The sequence below is a fragment of the Podarcis vaucheri genome, assembly GCF_965113315.1.
Source record: "Podarcis vaucheri genome assembly, chromosome: 10".
NCBI lineage: Eukaryota > Metazoa > Chordata > Lepidosauria > Squamata > Lacertidae > Podarcis > Podarcis vaucheri.
Window position 1 is genome coordinate 10,337,586 of NC_138748.1, and position 18,686 is coordinate 10,356,271.

An 18,686-nucleotide genomic window follows, 5' to 3' on the forward strand; every position below is an offset into this window, starting at 1 on the left:
CTATCAAGAACAGTTTTTCTTTTAAGTGTCCTTAGTTGAGCAGGTGGCAGCTGTCTGTTTGCCAACTATGCTTGAAAATGAAGTTTAATCAGTTAGACTTTTGTCATAGTCAGGAACTGATAGTGATTTATTCCAGACATAATTATGGCTTAGCATGATGTGCACTAGGCTGGAGTGCCCATATTTCCTTTTTCTGCTGCTCTGGTGTAGCTGCAAAGAGATTGGAAGCTCTTGTTTCTGCTTTCAGGCAACTCTGGTTAGTCTTGCACTGGGATGGAGGAGCTGTGGCCCTCCATGTGTTGCCATGGTGAAGGAAATTCAAATCCAATAATATCTGGAGGGCCACAGAGTTTCCCCATCCCTGCCTTAAACCATAGTTAAGATTAACCACTGCTTTTCTGAGTTCAGATATAATGAATAATTCTGGTTATCTTGAAACAGATGCAGACCCTGCCAATCTGCTCATGGCTGTGTCAGGGAAGAAGGGAGCATATGAAATAGGGACGAATTCACTATGGTTTAAGATTGTGTCTAAACAATAGAGACCCTTTCTTGTGAATAGAAGGCTAAATGGAAGCTTTGTCACAGTTTTCTTGTGGAAAGCACAGATAAATTGGATCTGCAATCAGACCCCTGCCCTGAAAGCAGGAGGAGAAGGACTAATGTAATAATAAGGAAAAAAACATGAGCAGAAAGGAGGAATTGGCTCTGAGAGGCTTTGAAAGTACCAGCATCCTTTGGTATTTTACGTGATGGTAAAATAGAAATGATTTGGTGATTCCAGGATATTTCAGTTATAGCAGAACAAAAGATCACAACCATTACGTTTCTTTGGATCATAAAATCTTTGTGTGTTGATGAGATGGCATTTCATACAAATGAGGTGCAAACTTAAAATGAAAGCTGGACTGCAGCATTTTGTTTGCTGGTGACTTCATCAAAACTTGAAAGATTTTGCAATTTGGAATCAAGAATTTGAATGCTTAAATAATTCTCACTGAAGTATTTCAGAGTGATAGCATTTGTAGTAGTAATTTAGAAATCCATTTTGAAATTTGACGTGCAATCTTGTCATAAGAACACACTACCAGCTGTTTAGGACAAAAAGGAATCCTTCTGCTTTAAAGGTTGGCTTAAATTGGTCAGGTCTAAGCATAAGATTTCAGACCCCCTAAAAGTTTATAGCACTTGTTAAATTCAGTTATTTTGAAATGTGTACTAAATAGACGGCTCAGCAGACCCACTAGTGACAAGCGCTTTTATCGCCTGCAACAGCAACACATTTTGTTTGAATGCAGTATAGACACTGGAAGAGTCTTTTGTCGTCATCAAAGGCCCTTCTTTGTGTTCCTCCTCCACACGAGGTCCAGAGGGTGGCAACATGAGAATGGGCCTTTTCTGCAGTGTGTTGGGTTGAAATAAGCGACAGACGAATGACAAGTGTCATATGGGAGGCATCTGCCGAGCATGTCTCGGGAAGTCCCTTTTATTGAATATTACAGCATTGCCACATATGTGCTTGTTGCTGATTGGTTAACACAAATACAATGCAAGGGTTGCATATAGGCATTAATCATCAATAGATTAAAGGTTGGGAATGGAACACATGGTTGGACAGGTATGAAAACCTCCTTATTAAACTATTACTAGTGATTGATATTGCAAAACTTAAAAGAGCATAACAATCGCATTCTGTAGATGTGGTCAACCATGCATTAAGAACAGGTCAGGGTACGATGTTTCATGAACTCAATGTGAACTAAACATTCTAGGATGGATGAGGAAGGAATGTTTCAGCTTAGAGCGGTTTGCCAGACTCATGTGCAGAAGCAGAACTTCCCATCAGCAGTGGCTCCCCACTTGTGGATTACTCTCCTCAGGGATTCTCACTTGGCACCTTCATTACATATCTTTAGGCACGAGGCAAAAACATTCCTCTTTTCCCAGGCCTTTGGCTGATTAAACAATCTATGCCCTTTTAAACTGTTTTTGTTTATTACTATGGAATGTATTTTTAGGTTTTTATATTGTAAACTGTCTTGTGATTCCCTGATGAATGGCAGTATAGAAATTATAATTTAACTTACAGGAGTTGTTGTTTAGTTGTTTAGTCGTGTCCAACTCTTCGTGACCCCATGGACCAGAGCACGCCAGGCGTTCCTGTCTTCCACTGCCTCCCGCAGTTTGGTCAAACTCATGCTAGTAGCTTCGAGAACACTGTCCAGCCATCTCGTCCTCTGCCATCCCCTTCTCCTTGTGACCTCCATCTTTCCCAACATCAGGGTCTTTTCCAGGGAATCTTCTCTTCTCATGAGGTGGCCAAAGTACTGGAGCCTCAGCTTCAGGATCTGTCCTTCTTACAGGAGTGGAGAATAGCAATTAAGAATTTTTAATTCTTAAGTTTATTATGAATTAACACTCTTAATTGGTGTCACATTCTCCATGGCAACATTCCATCCTTTCTCATGTTCTTCTGTAGGAAGATCTCTCCAGTGTTGTCCCCAACTGGCCTCAAAGCAACAAGGATTTGTGAGTGTCAGGAGAACAGTGTTCCTAGGACATGTGTTGGAAATTTCAGAGCCTTTTAAGCAACAAGTTTCTGGAGTCTCCCGAGTCAAGCTGCCCAGCAAAGCACAGGACGTGTTCAGTTCCTTAGTGCCATTGTAAAAGAAAACATTGTAGCTGCCCAAATGTAGAAACCTCATACAGTACTCTCCATAATGAAAACCCATATATGAAATCATTTTATCATTGACCAAATCAGGGGCAATGCTTTTTATTCTCTTTTATTTAACATTTCAGGTATTACAGTGCCACCATTATGCAGATGTCTGGTGTTCAAGATGACCGGCTTGCAATTTGGCTTGCTGCAGTGACAGCATTCACTAATTTCATTTTCACTCTTGTTGGAGTCTGGCTTGTTGAGAAAGTGGGCCGGCGAAAACTCACCCTTGGAAGCTTAGCAGGTACAATTTTGTGTTAGTTCTCTTCATTATTGTGTGACATGTTGTTTCAGGCCAAGATGGACTGCTTAGAAGAAAGTTTATTGAGACAGGGAAATGCAGTAACGATGGCAGAAGATTGCTCTTAAAGCTTCTTAAATTAACAAGCCAAGTTGGTGTCTGTAGGTTTTGGAAGAGGCAGGCCTGTGTTGATCAGGTGTGGCATATTTGGGGTTCTTTTGGATGAGTTGCCTCTCTGCAGGTTTAGAATGAAAGGTAATAAGCATATATGCCCCCAAAAGCATGTGAACAATCAAATTATAAAATTGTAGAGTTGGAAGGGACACCAAGTGTCATCTAGTCCAATCCCCTGTGATGCAGGAGTTTAAACTACAGTGGTACCTTGGTTTACAAACTTAATCCGTTCCGGAAGTCCATTCTTAAACCAAAGCATTCTTATACCAAGGTGTGCTTTTCCATAGCAGCGGGGGACTCAATTTACAAATGGAACACACTCAACAGGAAGCGGAACGTGTTCTGCTTCCAAGGCAAAGTTCACAAACCAAAACCCCTACTTCCGGGTTTGCAGCGTTCTTAATCCAAGTTATTCATAAACTAAGCTGTTCTTAAACCAAGATATCACTGTAGATCATACATGACAGATGGCCATCCAACTTCTGCTTAAAAACCTCCAAGGAAGGTGAGCCCACCTGGAACTCTCTCCTGGGAGTCTGTCCCACTATCAAACAGCTCTTAACTGCCAGAAAGTTTTTTTCTGAGGTTTAGCAGGAATCTCCTTTCTTGTAACTTGGATCTATTGATTCAGTTCCAAGCCTCGGGAGCAGGAATAGCAACCAGTAACAAGCAGTTATGAATCGAAGACCTGGGATAGCCAAGTTGTTAGAGAATGAGACTCCTAATTTTAGGCTTGTGGGTCTGAGCCCAACATTAGGCAAAAGATTTCTGCATTGCAGGGACTTGGACTATACAGTGGTACCTCGGGTTACATAAGCTTCAGGTTACATACGCTTCAGGTTACAGACTCCACTAACCCAGAAATAGTGCTTCGGGTTAAGGACTTTGCTTCAGGATGAGAACAGAAATCGTGCTCCAGCGGCATGGCGGCAGCAGGAGGCCCCATTGGCTAAAGTGGTGCTTCAGGTTAAGAACAGTTTCAGGTTTGGAGGTTCTAGCAGGGGAGCACAGCTATCGTATACCCTTGACCGAAGAACGGTACACTCCTTCTATCTGGGATGGTCGTCTTCTTCCACCGAGCGCGCAGCTTCGGGAGGGACGCATGTGGAGCGGTGAGGGAGGAAGGGGACACCCGCCTAGCCAGCCAGATCAGCTGAATCAACCCTGGCGATCAATGGGGTGACAGATGTCGCAGCCAGATCGCCCTCACATCCTCCCGCCTTTTGGGTGCCTTGCTTGGTTCTTGCAGGCCAATGAACCCCCTTGGGGTGAGCAAGTCTTCTCAGAAGAAGAGTTGGGTGCCAGATGGGGTGCGGGGGGCTTCCCCACAGACCTTCTTCATTACCTTGTTGTGTTATCTTGTGTGTTTTTTTTAGCTTAGATGCTCCCCACCCCCAGTGTTTCAATGTCGCCTGAAAACCAAGCTTACATAAAGTTCTTCCTGAATCTAGCTTTTGAAACTTGTTCTGTAAAGTAAGAGCGGGGGGTGGGGGACGAAACCAGGTTTCGTCATTTGTTCCCCCTCCCCTTTTTTTAAAGGAAAAAAAAATGACCGAGAACAATCTAAGTAGAGCAAATGAGTTTCAGGTTAAGAACGGACCTCCAGAACAAATTAAGTACTTAACCTGAGGTACCACTGTATGACCCTTACGGTCCCTTCCAACTCTACAATTCTATGCTTCTATAAGTAACAATGTAGAATGGTAAGACTTCGTAATAACTAATCTTGATAACAGTGTTGCACAGTAAAATAATGTAACTCTCAGTCTTCTGTGCAAATTCTTAAGAGTTTCTAAATTAATTTGCCTGTGTAAATAGTTTTTATCCAGCCTGGTTTGCATTGATAAGTGAACTAGCTATGGTATGCTCATCTTTATTTAGTGTTCACTGTTGTATGCCTAGACCTGGTTCACACAATGTGGTAAACCAAAGTTGGACTTCCCTAGACCATGTGAAAGGGCAGGCACCCAGAGAAGAGCTCACAGCTGCTTTGCTGCCTCCTGGTCTTTTTCGTTCCTCCTGAACAAAGCCAAGGCTTGGCTTGTGTGTCTGCACTGCAGAATGTGGGTAAGCTCTCTCCTCAACCCCGAGCTGGAGCCAAGAACAAACCTTGGCTACAGCTTGTGATTTGTGAAGTGATAGCTGACCTGTGGAACCCAGTTTGGATGACACACTAAGCCAAATGTTGACCTGGTTCTGCATAGTGCAGCAGTAAAAGGGAGGAAGGAGGAAGAAAGAGGCTTTGAGCAGCTCTCCACGGCCTCCACATCTGCATGCTCTTGGTAAGCCACAGGTTTGCATGATATAAGCCAAAACAAATAAATACCAAATACAGCTTCTATTTAATCAGCTGTCTGCTTTTGATTTGATTGTGCTTTCTATGTTGAAATTCCGAGAGATACCCTGTTCTGTTTGCCCTAAACCACTGTAAGAGCTAGTAATGTAAAGCATTTTGGAAATAGCAATTTTCAGTAACAATGAGTAACTAACTTTTCTCAGCTGGTGACTGTTTTCAATTTCCAGTTGCTTTTTTGAAACCCTGTAGTAATTCAAGCATTTTTTTAATAAAGAAGTCAGTTTGCTGTTTTTTCTGAAAAAAGGGGTGTTGAAACTCCATCCTTTTCAAACCTGTAGAGTACTGTAAGTTCTGCTGACAGATTTCAGTGAATACATCTTACTATAGAGAGACTGGTTTTCAGACTGAATGTCGCAGATTTTTCAAGTGCTTCAACATGCTTCAGCACGTTTCAGAGATGAGAAGGAAGGGTCATTGCCCGCCTGATCTAAATTTTCAATGCTGATGAGAGGCAGACCTATCATTTCCCTCAAAGTACACTTAGCAAGTGAGCTTCAAGAAGAACTTATGAACACCTGCTACTTGGCTGGCTCTGACTAAGTGTTGTGTTCTCCTTTTTGAGGAAGGCCTGCAGAGGACCTCATTTGTCTCTTGTTTGGGGAGGCTTGAAGTTACAGGTAGTGTAGGACTTTGCAGCCATAAGGTTCCAACCTCCTTTTCTTATATTGTAAGGATAAATCATTTCTTGCCTGGTCTACGCAACATCTTTTTCTTGTTTATAGATGCCATAGAATGAATTTGGGCCTACAAGAATGCAAATCTCTGAAGAAATGTTGTCCTCTTAATGCTACTTGCCATGTTTTCCTCAGATAAACAGAATTCTACACTCAGTATTTCTTAACAAAAGGACTGTCTAAACACCTGTTTACTTCTAACTCAGGTGTTATAAGGCAGATTGGATTGACAGATGCTAGAATTGGATGCTATTGTGACATTTGCCTTTTTGTAGATATAATTCCATCTGAGCATGTGGATGAAGCACCAACATATTGTGAGGAATTTTTCATCAAAGTAGCAACCGGGTCCCTTGTTCCTGGCCATTCTGTGTTATGTGATGTTCTTGAGCATTGCATATGTCAAGGAGTTAGGTGCCTAATATAAATACTTTATTGCAACGGACAAAGTCAGCTCAACATTCTTAAATTGAACAAAATAGCAGTTTTCTGCTAAAGAAGCACATTTGTGGTAGTAAAATTCTGTTCTGAACTAAAGTGTTTTGTTTCTTTCTTGTAGGCACTACAGTTGCGCTTCTTATTTTAGCTTTGGGATTTTTGCTGTCAGCTCAGGTTTCACCACAAGTCACTCTTAATCCCGAAGGCCCTTCAGGTCAAAATTCTACCTGCACAAAATACAGGTAAGTTGCTGTGATTTCCTCATAAAAACCTCTGATGAGAATCCAATTTATTTTTCTAGTGCAGACTTTCATTGGCCGAGGATTTTGTGTTCAAAACATATTAGGGATATTTCTGTTCCTTCCTTCATAAGGTTTGTACCTTTGCGGTTGAGGTTTGCCAATGAGAAATGTTAGTGGCTCATTGCATTTTGATTGCTATTAATTATATATCAGCATAAGATGTACTGACCACTTTGGTAGTTGTCTGTCTGCAGTAAAAACATAGAAAGAACTCAACTTGTTCAGAACTTACTCCATGCACCCTTCCTGTAGAGAATTCCTAAGCTGGTCCAGATTCCCTTCACCCTTCCATTTATCTTATTTTTTGTTCCATCTCCTATTAGGCCCAAGTGGTCAGGAACGATTGGGAGTTGTAGTCTACAACATCTGGAGGGCCACACATTCCCCATTCCTGGTTTAGGCAAACACTTTGGCTTAGATCCAAAGATCCCCTGGCACAAGACAGGGCAAAGAACACTTACTCACAAGACTCATGCCCTGCAAGATTACCAAGCATGGAGATGCTCTCTGGGTTAGGGAGGATGCATCTTTCCCAGCGACAGGAGTGCCACTGGGTCCTGGGCAACCAGGCTGTGCCCTCCCCATAAGCCCATGAGATGCCCATTCTTCCTCGTCTCCCTGGGAGGAAAGAAGGAAGATGGGAGTCCTCGTTCCCCAGCCAGGGCAGCTGCCTTCTTCCCCCAGTATTAACTCCCCATGTCATCTCATTTTCCCCTCATCTCTCTCAGCCTGGTACTCCACATCTGAGTTCGATGATGCCTCAGGACTCATGACAGGGTGGTTTCTACATTGTGCAGCTTGTGCAAACTGCTACAGCACATTTGCTTGATGAGACTTCAGTTCTGTCGGCATATTATGCTTTTGCTCAACAATCTTCTGTGGTTTCACTGTTGGTATATAAAGCTCTTAATAGCTTGGGACCTGGTTACTTAAGGGACCCCCATTGCTCCATGTATGCCTATTTGATCACTTTGTTTGGGAGAACTTGTACTTTTACGATTTTCACATAATATTTGCTCCACATTTCTGAGAAGTTGTTGTCCCTTTAATGTTCTCTGCTCTTGTGAGCCATTCTCACTACGTTGTTTTAGATGCTTGCTGCAAATGTTTCTTATCCAGAAAAATGATTTGATTACTTATTATTTGTTTTAAAGTGTTGTTGGTTTTTTATATTTGTTTTTAATTATGAAGGTTTTTAATATAGGCAGTGACTGATTTGTGCGAGGGTTATGTTCTAGACCTCTGCCCCTTTCTGTGACGTTTGTGGGTTACATCTAGGTTTGGCGTGGTTTGTGCATGTGAGATCATGCACATAAGATGCATCTGAAGTGGTCATGGCCTGTTTTCGTTTTACAGATTTTAGCCCTATGTTGGTTTGGAAAATTCTTTTGAAGAAGTGCTTTACAAATATTCTAAATAAATAAGCCTTTCTTTGTAAAGAGAAGTTGTCAGAGCAACAAAGGAAGAGGGCAGTATTATATTTTAAACTAAGCATATTTATAGAAATCTAATGATTTTTTCTCTTCCTGATGAAAGACTGACTGAATTGCATTTGGCAATACAGGAGGCATAGATGAAAAAATTGTAAATTAAAGGAATGCTTGTGGAAACTGATTCTTGCAATATTGCCAGCTCTCCTCTAAGGGATACATTGCTTGGATGAAAGCATGATATTATACTGAAACTCAGCTTACGTTTCCAGTGTATCTGCTACCTATAAGCATATTGGAAACCAATAGCAGATGCCTGGAGTGTTGGAGATGAAGGAGCTGTGCAGAGTTACAACTATATAACACTGACTTGTTATTTCACAAGTAATACCTAAAAAGGTGTTCAGTTTGTGGGTGTAGACAATTGCTGAAGTAGGGGACAGTCCATTATGTTCATGGAGCTTCTGATGTGATATTTCTCCTCCTTGTAAGGTTTTACAGCTGTCAAAAGCTTTGGATATCACCCTGCAATTCCAGCTGACCATGTCTGTCTAATTTATAATTGCTGGAAATTTAGTCAAATGAGAACGGTAATTCCCATCTGCATGCAAACTGCCAAAGAAATGCGGTTCCATGTAAAGTTTTATAAACAAACCTCTGTCACAGAAGTTTCTCTAATGCCAGTGTAGCATAGCTTTCTCATTTGTGTGTTGATTGACCCTATCTCTCTTCTCCCAGTACATGATTTCTTTGCTATTACTAGAACAAGATTGAAGACGGAACTAACTCCAGATGATAAGAACAGAATTGCTTTCACAACTTAGGGAAAGCAATTTTAATGCACACATCTCTTTTCGTTGTAGGATGTTTGAAGGGCAAATAGCACACTGCAGAGAAATGTGTTAGAGATGCAACTTAATATAGTAACTCCTCAGTTTAAAACTTAGTTCACATAAAATGAAAAACAGGTTCCGGTTATAGTACAAATTAGTGGAGAAATGGAACCTGAGATTGTAGTTTATTGGTGGCATTGTGGAAATTACATCAGGGGTAGAAAACATGGTGTTCTTCAAATGTTTTGGACTACAATTCCCATCATGCCTGACCGTGCTGGCTGGGCTTATGGGAGCTATACCCCAAATATCTGGAAGACTTTACATTGGCTACATCATCTAGCAATGGATGAGGTACACTTTCAGTCTAACAAATGAAGTTGAGAGCAGAAGAAAAATAGTTAACGGTACTCAGATCATATTCAGGTGCGCTGGATGAAATTAAGGTTGGAATATGCTATTAGATTCTAATAGGTACATTGAAAATACTTGACTTTTGTGTTTCTTTCGCTGCTGTGGATTGGCATGAATACACTTTAAGCAATTTCATTAGACGTTCAGATTGTGGATTATATCTGATTGTGCTGAATTGCCGTAAATTGCTTTGGGTGCCCACTGCCTAAGGGTGGAAATTTTATGTACATTCCTGATCACCTGTCTCAAAAAAGATATTATAGAGCTAGAAAAGGGCAGAAGGGGTTGGGCAGTCATCCAGAATGATAAAGGGGTAGAGCACTTTCCCTGTGATGAAACGTAAAAGCATTTGGAGCTCTTTTCTTCAGAAAAGAATAATGTGGTATTGTTGACAGAACTGGGTGGAGCACTTCTTACTCTCATTGTAACTGTTAAATTGCATGCTCCACTGGCAGTCCTTTTATTTCAGCCTTTATTAAATAAAATAACACCCAGTTACTTTATTGATGCAATAAAAGAGAACCAAAATATCTACCTTGTATTAGACTACAAACTCTGCAAGTACTTTCGGGGTTCGTTCGGGCAGTGGGTTTAAAATATTTTTAAAAAATCAATTATACTAAATAACAAAAAATCCCAAACTTTTAAACTTCCATGTGCTGCTCTGGTGCTGGTTCGCCAGAGCAGCTTCGTCACGCTGGCCACGTGACCCGGAAGTGTCTGCGGACAGTGCTGGCTCCCGGCCTCTAGAGTGAGATGAGCGCACAACCCTAGAGTCTGTCAAGACTGGCCTGTACGGGCAGGGGTACCTTTACCTTTACCTTATACACGGATACACCTCCCCCCTTTTTCTTAAATCAGAGTCCCCCAAAATAGGGGGCATCTTATACATGGGGGCGTCTTGTAGACAGAAAAATATGGCAATTTTTTTATCCATCCACTGTCTTAATAGAAACAGTGGAGATCTTAAATGCTTGTCTTGCTACATGAAACTCTTTTACACTCTAAGAGTATTATGGTAATATTCCAAATAGAATGAAGCCTTGTGTAATAATAAATATTGTTCCATATTTACATAATTGGTACACTTTTTCCATTACTACACTTTCAATTTTGAGCAAGGACTGTTAGAGGAGCAGAAATGTACTTTATTGAGCCTGCTTTTTAAGGCACAAGGTTCCCTAAGACATAGTAGGTTAGCCCTAAGAAGCAGGGTGGGGAAAACAAATGGACTTAAAAATAATTTTTTAAAAGCAGGCAGCACATGCTCAACTATGAGACATGGCAGGGGATTCTAGTTGTGTTAATTTACCATTTACTGCTCAGTTTTGAAGCCTTTGTGGATCAGTGTAAAAATGCGAACTTCTGTATAGATAGTTGTGTGTGTGTGTGTGTGTGTTTTCAACAAAATAGAAATCTAAATGTTCTGTTTTGTGTAACTTTGATCCAGACATTAAATGGGGCTGCATTCCTACATGCGTTTTACTCCAGACAAACGTCTTCTAGAGCCAGTTGTGTGTAGAGTTCATGTGAGGCAAAGATGACAATCTGTTGCCCCAGCACACACAATTTATGGAGATCACCAATGAATGAGTCATCTTCACAGAATTAACTTTGCAAATTAGTCATACCAATCTTCACTGCTGACTGAAATGAAAGTTTTGGTATAATAGATGCACGGTGTGTCGAAACAGCACATTGTTTGCTGCTGCAAAATTTAGTGATGGCCACCAGCTGGAGGCAGTATGCCTCTGAATACGTTGCTGGAATTTACAGGTGTGTAAATGTATGGAGTGTACCATTGCCCTATTGGATTTCCTGTACGCATCTGATTGGCAATTCTGCAAATAAGACGTTGGACCAAATGAACACTTGACTTGATTGAGCAGGGATTTTCTTATATTCTTTAATGTAGCAACCAGCAGATGCTCCATTAAAAACTGGTCTGTATTCCATTGGTCTGCTCATCCATGGTCTAATCTGTACCAGCATTTAAGTGCCCTGGGATTTTAAAAGCCACACTTTACTCCAGTTAGTGCCCTTTAAAACACTTCTATGTTTTGTTACAATATAAAATACAAGCCCCATGTAGCTGAAAAATAGAGGTTCTGGTGGTTTCCATGAAAAGCTCCGAAGAACCGAATCCCAGAATGAAGCACATGTGCCTGTTCCAACCATTTTCCACTGCTCTAATCAAAATGTAATTAAAATTCTATTGGAAAGCTCATGCTGTAGAGCTGAAGAATGACCTTATAATAAATCCTGAAATTGGCTAAGCAATAAAAGCTGTTCCCGGGTACTATCATTTAACCTTTCTTTAGCATGTTCCTCTCTCTATTAAATCTCCTAATTTAATTTAAAACCCTGGAGGGTAGCATCTCTCAACACAAAGAGTCCAGACATCTGTCATGTTAGTAATAAAATATGAAATATGAAATTAATTTTATTTTTAGGTCAGTCTCAACATGAAGAAAGGAGTATTTTTTTTTAGTATGTAATAGAATGTTGACATTTTGCAATGCCACACTCTTAATTTTTGATAGGTTAGCTGTCACAGGTTAGGCAGGAAGCTAATGGATGATGGTGTTTGCTTGGTTGGTTGGTTTATACCCCTCCTTTTCTGACACAGACTTAAGGTGGCTTACAAATAAAATAAGAACAGGTCAAAACAGGGTGGGGGGGATTAAATAATAATAATTGGTAGGCGTCCCTACCAAGCGTGCCTGTGGTGGTGGGCCTCTCACAAAGATCTCAAAACCCAAACAGATTTGTATGAGAGAAAACAGACTTTTGGATAGTTTGGACTTAAGCCATATAACCAGCACTTTGAATTGTGGCTGGAAAAGGACTGTTAGTCAGGAGTTGTTGGGCTCCATATAGCCAGCCCCACTCAACAATCTGGCTGCAGCCAGTTGAAGTTTCTGAGCACTTTTCAAAGGCGGCCTGACACAGAGAGTGTTAGAGTATTAGATGAGGTATGCTTGATATCACCAATGTGCATTGGAAAACAAAAGGTTTAAAATAAATAGTATAAGGGGGGAAACACTGACCTTGAGATACAGTGGTACCTCGGGTTACATACGCTTCAGGTTACATACGCTTCAAGTTACAGACTCCACTAACCCAGAAATAGTGCTTCAGGTTAAGAACTTTGCTTCAGGATAAGAACAGAAATTGTGCTCCGGCAGCGTGGCAGCAGCGGGAGGCCCCATTAGCTAAAGTGGTGCTTCAGGTTAAGAACAGTTTCAGGTTAAGAACAGACCTCTGGAATGAATTAAGTACTTAACCCGAGATACCACTGTATTTTAGATCCGAGAACACTAAGCAGTAATAGTAACACTTTCCTCAAAAGTTAGTGTCAAATCACACATCTGGTATGTATATTATTTTATGTAATCTTGACATAATAGAACAAACATAAGGAAAATATTGAAAAATTTCAAGCGCTGGCAGCCCTACCAACGGAAAGGTTTGTATGAGAAGTTATAGCGCTTCCCTTACGAAAGAATGAATTGCAACATCGGGAATCTTGCAATTCAATAGGAAATGATTTCCTCCCATATATGTTTACATTCTGATGCATTTTATATTTAAACCCACCACATACAAGTAATAAGATTCCAGTTTCAGTACTATATGTATGTTGTTCCATTAAAAATACCCAGAACAGTATAATTCACTGTCAAAACCATAAGAAATCTTTCCCCCCTAAAATATTTATCCCTGTTGATATCTGTCTTTGAATGACATTGACTTTATGTGCTGTTGTTTTAAACTGCTTTTATATTTATAATTGTTTTATAAAATTATTTTTATATTCAGTTTTCTACAACTTTTTAATATATCCAACTGTTTTGTTTTTTTATGTCCTTACATTACAAATTGCTCTGGGATGCCTCATGGGAAGCTATTCAGAAATGAAATAAATTATCATATAAAACACGACAGATAAAAAGCAATCTCTGAAAGCAATAAAATACAACTAACACTTAAGAACAAAGCAAAACAGAAATTTAGGAGCAGCAAAAATGAATAATGATACATTCAAACTAGGGAATGAATTCAATGTAGTGGTACAGCGATTTCTGTGTTAACATTTCTGCTTTCCTTATGCATAGCTATCAATTTACAGATTTGAAAATAAGGGATCAGCAGCCAAAATAAGGGATTTTGGTTTAGCTTATACAGAAATCTGGCACTGATGGAGCCATGCTGCTTTGGCTGCCACTGACTGTCTTTTGCAGGGGGTTGGGTTAGATGATCCTAAGGGTCTATGACTCCGACCAAATAAGAGTGGCAGACAAAACTGATGAACAGTGTTGAGATGGCAAAGCTTACAGGCAGAATTAGGAACCAGGAAGAGGACCTCTTTCATAAAGAATGGGGAAAGTTTATAATTTAGTTGAAAAGCTATTGTAAGGAGTTACATACATTGGTAGGATTGACAGAAAACTTGTAGTAAAAATTTGAACTATGGATGGACAAAGGATTTATAAAAATAGAGTCATGAAAGGGATGCAGAGGGGGAAATCACTACATTAAGAGGCTGCACTGGTTGGAGGGGATGTGTGGTGTAGTGGTTAAGAGCGGTAGTCTTGTAATCTGGGGAACCGGGTTCGCGTCTCCGCTCCTCCACATGCAGCTGCTGGGTGACCTTGGGCCAGTCACACTTCTCTGAAGTCTCTCAGCCCCACTCACCTCACAGAGTGTTTGTTGTGGGGGAGGAAGGGAAAGGAGAATGTTAGCCGCTTTGAGACTCCTTAAAGGGAGTGAAAGGCGGGATATCAAATCCAAACTCTTCTTCTTCTTCTTCTTCTAAGCAGCATGTTTGGGCTGCCATCGTCCTGGCACGAGGAGTTCCATCAGCCCTTCCCCACCCAAGAGAGAGGGAGGGAGAGAGACTCTCGCCCACTCCGCCCGCGTGCCTGGCATGAGGTGGCCCTGGCGCCGCGGCCACTAAAGCACCGCCCTTCTGCATCCCTCCCCATCCCCTCCTCTTCCTCCTCCATCAGGCCGCCTCCTCAGCCGCTGCTGCCGCTGTTGCTTCCAGCTTCCCTTGGCAGCGCGGCGGAAGTCTCGCAAGAGAGGGGCTGCCTGCCCGCCGCCACCCGTCTCCTCACGACGCGCCCCTGAGGGGGAAAAGGGAAAGATGGAGATGCAGCAGCTTGTGCGCTCGCTCTCTCGAGGCGGAGGACCCCGAGCCGCTGCTTCCCTCCCGAGCCAGACGAGCATGAAACCCGGGAAATTTAAGGGACATCATCAATCCGGGACAGCAGCGGGAAACGGCACTGGGATAAGGGAGTTTCCCGCCAAATAAGGAACGGTTGACAGCTATGCTTATGGTAGTCAGATGTGAAACTTGGAATGGGGAACAGAGCAGAGCAGGAATGGGAAACCTATGGCTCTGCAGATGCTGCTGGATTACAACTCCCAACAGGACCAGTGGTCAAGGATGATGGAAGTTGTAGTCTAATAAGAGCTTGAGGGCCACAGGTTCCCTGGCCCTGGAAGAGCTTTCTTTCAAGGTACTGTAACTGGAACACTGAAAAGGAGCACCCCACCCAGCAACATTTTGTTCTACTTCCCCCTTGTATTATATAATAAAAATGCAATACAGCAACCTATTATTAACACAAGGGACGCTTTATATGTAACATATGAGCAGTATTTGACATGGACAAGATACCCATCTTATTTAGACACTCGGCTAAACCTGATATCAAACCCTAATACAAGGAGTAAGGAGATTTTTATGCAAAGGGGATCGCTTTCTTTTTCAGACTGGGCTCTGTGGGCTCCACATTTTGTCTTTTTAATTATCTCAAGCCCCTTTTTCTTCCTTGGCATTTGAAGTGGGGTGTTGTTTCTGCAGGCAGCACTCCCAGCAGTGGTTTTGCTGGGCTCAGAAGGTAAAATACCTTGTGATATTGGTTCCAGGTTAATGATAGGAAGGCACATGAAGCTACCACCTTGCAGAAGCTGAGCAGGTCTCAGTGTGGTCACCTGGTAACCACGTGGATGCTACCTTGGGTTCCATGATGGAAAAAAAGGCCACTTTCAGTCTTGTAATGCAGTTTGCAACTAGGTACATGGGAAATAGCCCTGGAATAGATCGACTGTGCAGCATTTCGGTACTAGTTCTAACAGCGGAAGAATGTGAGCTACAGCTGTGACAATTTCCCTCTCTGTAGAGGACAAATCTAAGCCTGATTTCTATGTAGCAGACTGACAGTTCGATTTTTCACCTTGCTTTCCTCCATAACAACAGCCTACCCATACCCTTGTATAAGCACACAGAATATTTAGTGTTTAAGGAAGAGTCTTCAGACATTTAAATATATTTTGTTTACTTAATAGAACTTAATCAAGCATTCCAGAAGATACCTGAGATTAATAGCATACAGAACAAATCTAAAATATTGGTTGATGGATTGCTGAGAAACCCTTAATTACCTGATTCAGCAAGGATACAATTGGGCGGCAAGCAAAAAATGATATAAAATGAGAGGGTGGTAGAAGATGTTCAAAGAAAGGCATGTTTATACCCAGTTATTAGTTACCAAAGAAAAATAGCTCCATTCCATGATATATCCAACTTAATGAAAGGTTGATAAACCATATACCCAAAACACACTTCTGCAACAATCTTGATTAAGCAAGAGAATTTTAGCAATATCTAATAGAACTACATTAAATACCAACAATTGCTTTTTTTTAAAGGCATGTCTAAAAAAACCCTCCATGGTCTTAGACATATTATCAAAATCTAAATTATACAAAAGTGTGTTTGGCTCCCATCTAAGGGTACTAAAAGTATCAATGTTAAAAATAACATTTGCATCACCTGAACTAAGGCCTGTTCGTAAGGTAAAGGTAAAGGGACCCCTGACCGTTAGGTCCAGTTGTGGACGACTCTGGGGTTGCGGCACTCATCTTGCTTTACTGGCCGAGGGAGCCGGCGTACCACTTCCGGGTCATATGGCCAGCATGACTAAGCCGCTTCTGACGAAACCAGAGCAGCGCACGGAAACGCCGTTTACCTTCCCACCAGAGCGGTACCTATTTATCTACTTGCACTGCGTGCTTTCGAACTGCTAGGTTGGCAGGAGCAGGGACCAAGCAACGGGAGCTCACCCTGTTGTGGGGATTCGAACCGCCGACCTTCTGATTGGCAAGCCCTAGGCTCTGTGGTTTAGACCACAGCGCCACCCACATCCTGTTCATAGGTCCCTATAAATTCAGTGCTGTGATTCCTACTTGCCACAATAAAACTACCCAATTTTTACGTGGTCTCCTTAGAAGAACAAAATAATACATCTCCTTAATCAGACAAAGGGCCTGTCTAGCCTAGGACCCAGTTTAAAGTGGCCTAGCAGAAGCTCACAAGAGAGCCTAAAGGCAAGACCCCTCCCCACCATTTACTCAGGAAATAGTTGCAGTCATTGAACAAGAGGACAGATTCTTTCCCTCCCCACACCATACATAACTAAACCTCTTATCGTCCTCTCTGTTGGGTTCTTGTCTTTTTTTCTAACGTAAAAAGCTTCAAACCTTTTAACCTTTTCTCATATAGAAAGTGCTCCCAACCCCCTAGATAATTTTGCCTGCCTTTTTCCTGCAGTGTTTGGTTCTCCAGTATTACCTAACACAATATTCAATATGAGGCTAGATCATGTATTTACATAAGAACATTATTACATTGTCCATTTTTATTTTTATGATCATTCAGTCCTTCTCCTAATAATTCCCAGCATGGAAATTTGCCATGTTCACTGATTAAACATAATGAGTTGACATTTTTCATTGAGTTATTCACAGTGATTCCATGCTCCTTTTCCTGACTGGTTACTGTCAGCTTGCATATGTACCAATAGGGTAAAATATCCTAGTTTCAGAGCTTATCATTTTATACCTGCATATATTTTACTCTTTTGTTGTGCTTTCCCAATTTGGAAAGGTTCCTTTGGAGTTATATTGGGGTTTTTTTACCATCCTGAATCATGTTTGTCTCATACACAAATATGGGTGCTTACCTGCTCACCTCAAGCTTCAGATATTTCTAAAATAAATATCCCTGCCAATACAGATCCTTGTGGAACCTGAATATTTACCTCTTTCCACTGTAATAGTCTGTTGATTCTTACCTTTCAACCTCCTGTTCTTTAAACACTTACAATCCATTAGAGAACCAATCTTCATATTCAGTGACTCCTAAGAGCTTTTGGTGATGGGTTTTGTCAAAAGCCTTTTGGAAGTCCAAGTATTCAGTGTCTTAATGTGTTTGTTGACATGAACCTCTAAAACAGTCATAGGCAAACTCCGGTCCTCCAGTTTTTTGGGACTACAATTCCCACACAAGATTTGCCCACGCTGGAAGAATGGCAGACGCAACTGATAGACTATATGGAATTGGCAGAAATGACTGGCAGAATCCGGGACCTGGGAGAAGAGACAGTGGAAGAGGACTAGAAAAAGTTCAAGGACTACTTGCAAAAGCATTGTAAATTGTATGAATGTTAAGATGATGCAGGATAGAAAATAATCTGGCATTAGTAACTTAGTGGAAAGAGGTATGAAAATAAGCGAACTATAAGAACAAGGTTGAAATTTGGATTAATATTATGTCAAATTTAAATATCTAAATATTTGATAATAAAGCCTAAAATTGGAGACATAATATTTGAAAATTACAAAATAAGATTTGAAAGAAGGTGAAGCACTGCTGAATATAACTTTATAAACGGGAACGCAGGAAAGGGAGATGTGAGGAAGTCCGAAAGGTAGGCTATGGAAAATTGGTTTATTGAAATCTAATTATGTTGTATGTTATTTGTTTTGTGTTTACTTTTTTATGTTGGTGATGGTGTTCTTTTATGTTTGGTGATGTATTGTTTAAAACCTTTAATAAATATCTTTTTATAAAAAAAATACAATTCCCATCATCCCTGACCAGAAACAGTGGGGGTCACTCAGAGGAGAAGATGGTGAAATGCAAACAGGGGACACAGAAAGGGCTGAACTCCTCAATGCCTTCTTTGCCTCAGTCTTCTCCGATAAAGAAAACAATGCCCGACCTGAAGAATTTGGAGCAAATGATTCAGC

At 41.1% G+C, this 18,686-nt stretch overlaps 1 protein-coding gene across 1 annotated transcript in view; it reads left to right on the forward strand.

The window, feature by feature from the left end:
* SLC2A13 (solute carrier family 2 member 13) overlaps positions 1 to 18,686 on the forward strand; it is a 104,505-nt gene that overhangs the window by 63,917 nt on the left and 21,902 nt on the right. The window contains exons 5-6 of the mRNA XM_082239678.1: positions 2,803 to 2,966; positions 6,727 to 6,847. Of these exons, the coding sequence (XP_082095804.1) occupies positions 2,803 to 2,966; positions 6,727 to 6,847 (285 nt within the window). The remainder of the gene's footprint in view (positions 1 to 2,802; positions 2,967 to 6,726; positions 6,848 to 18,686) is intronic.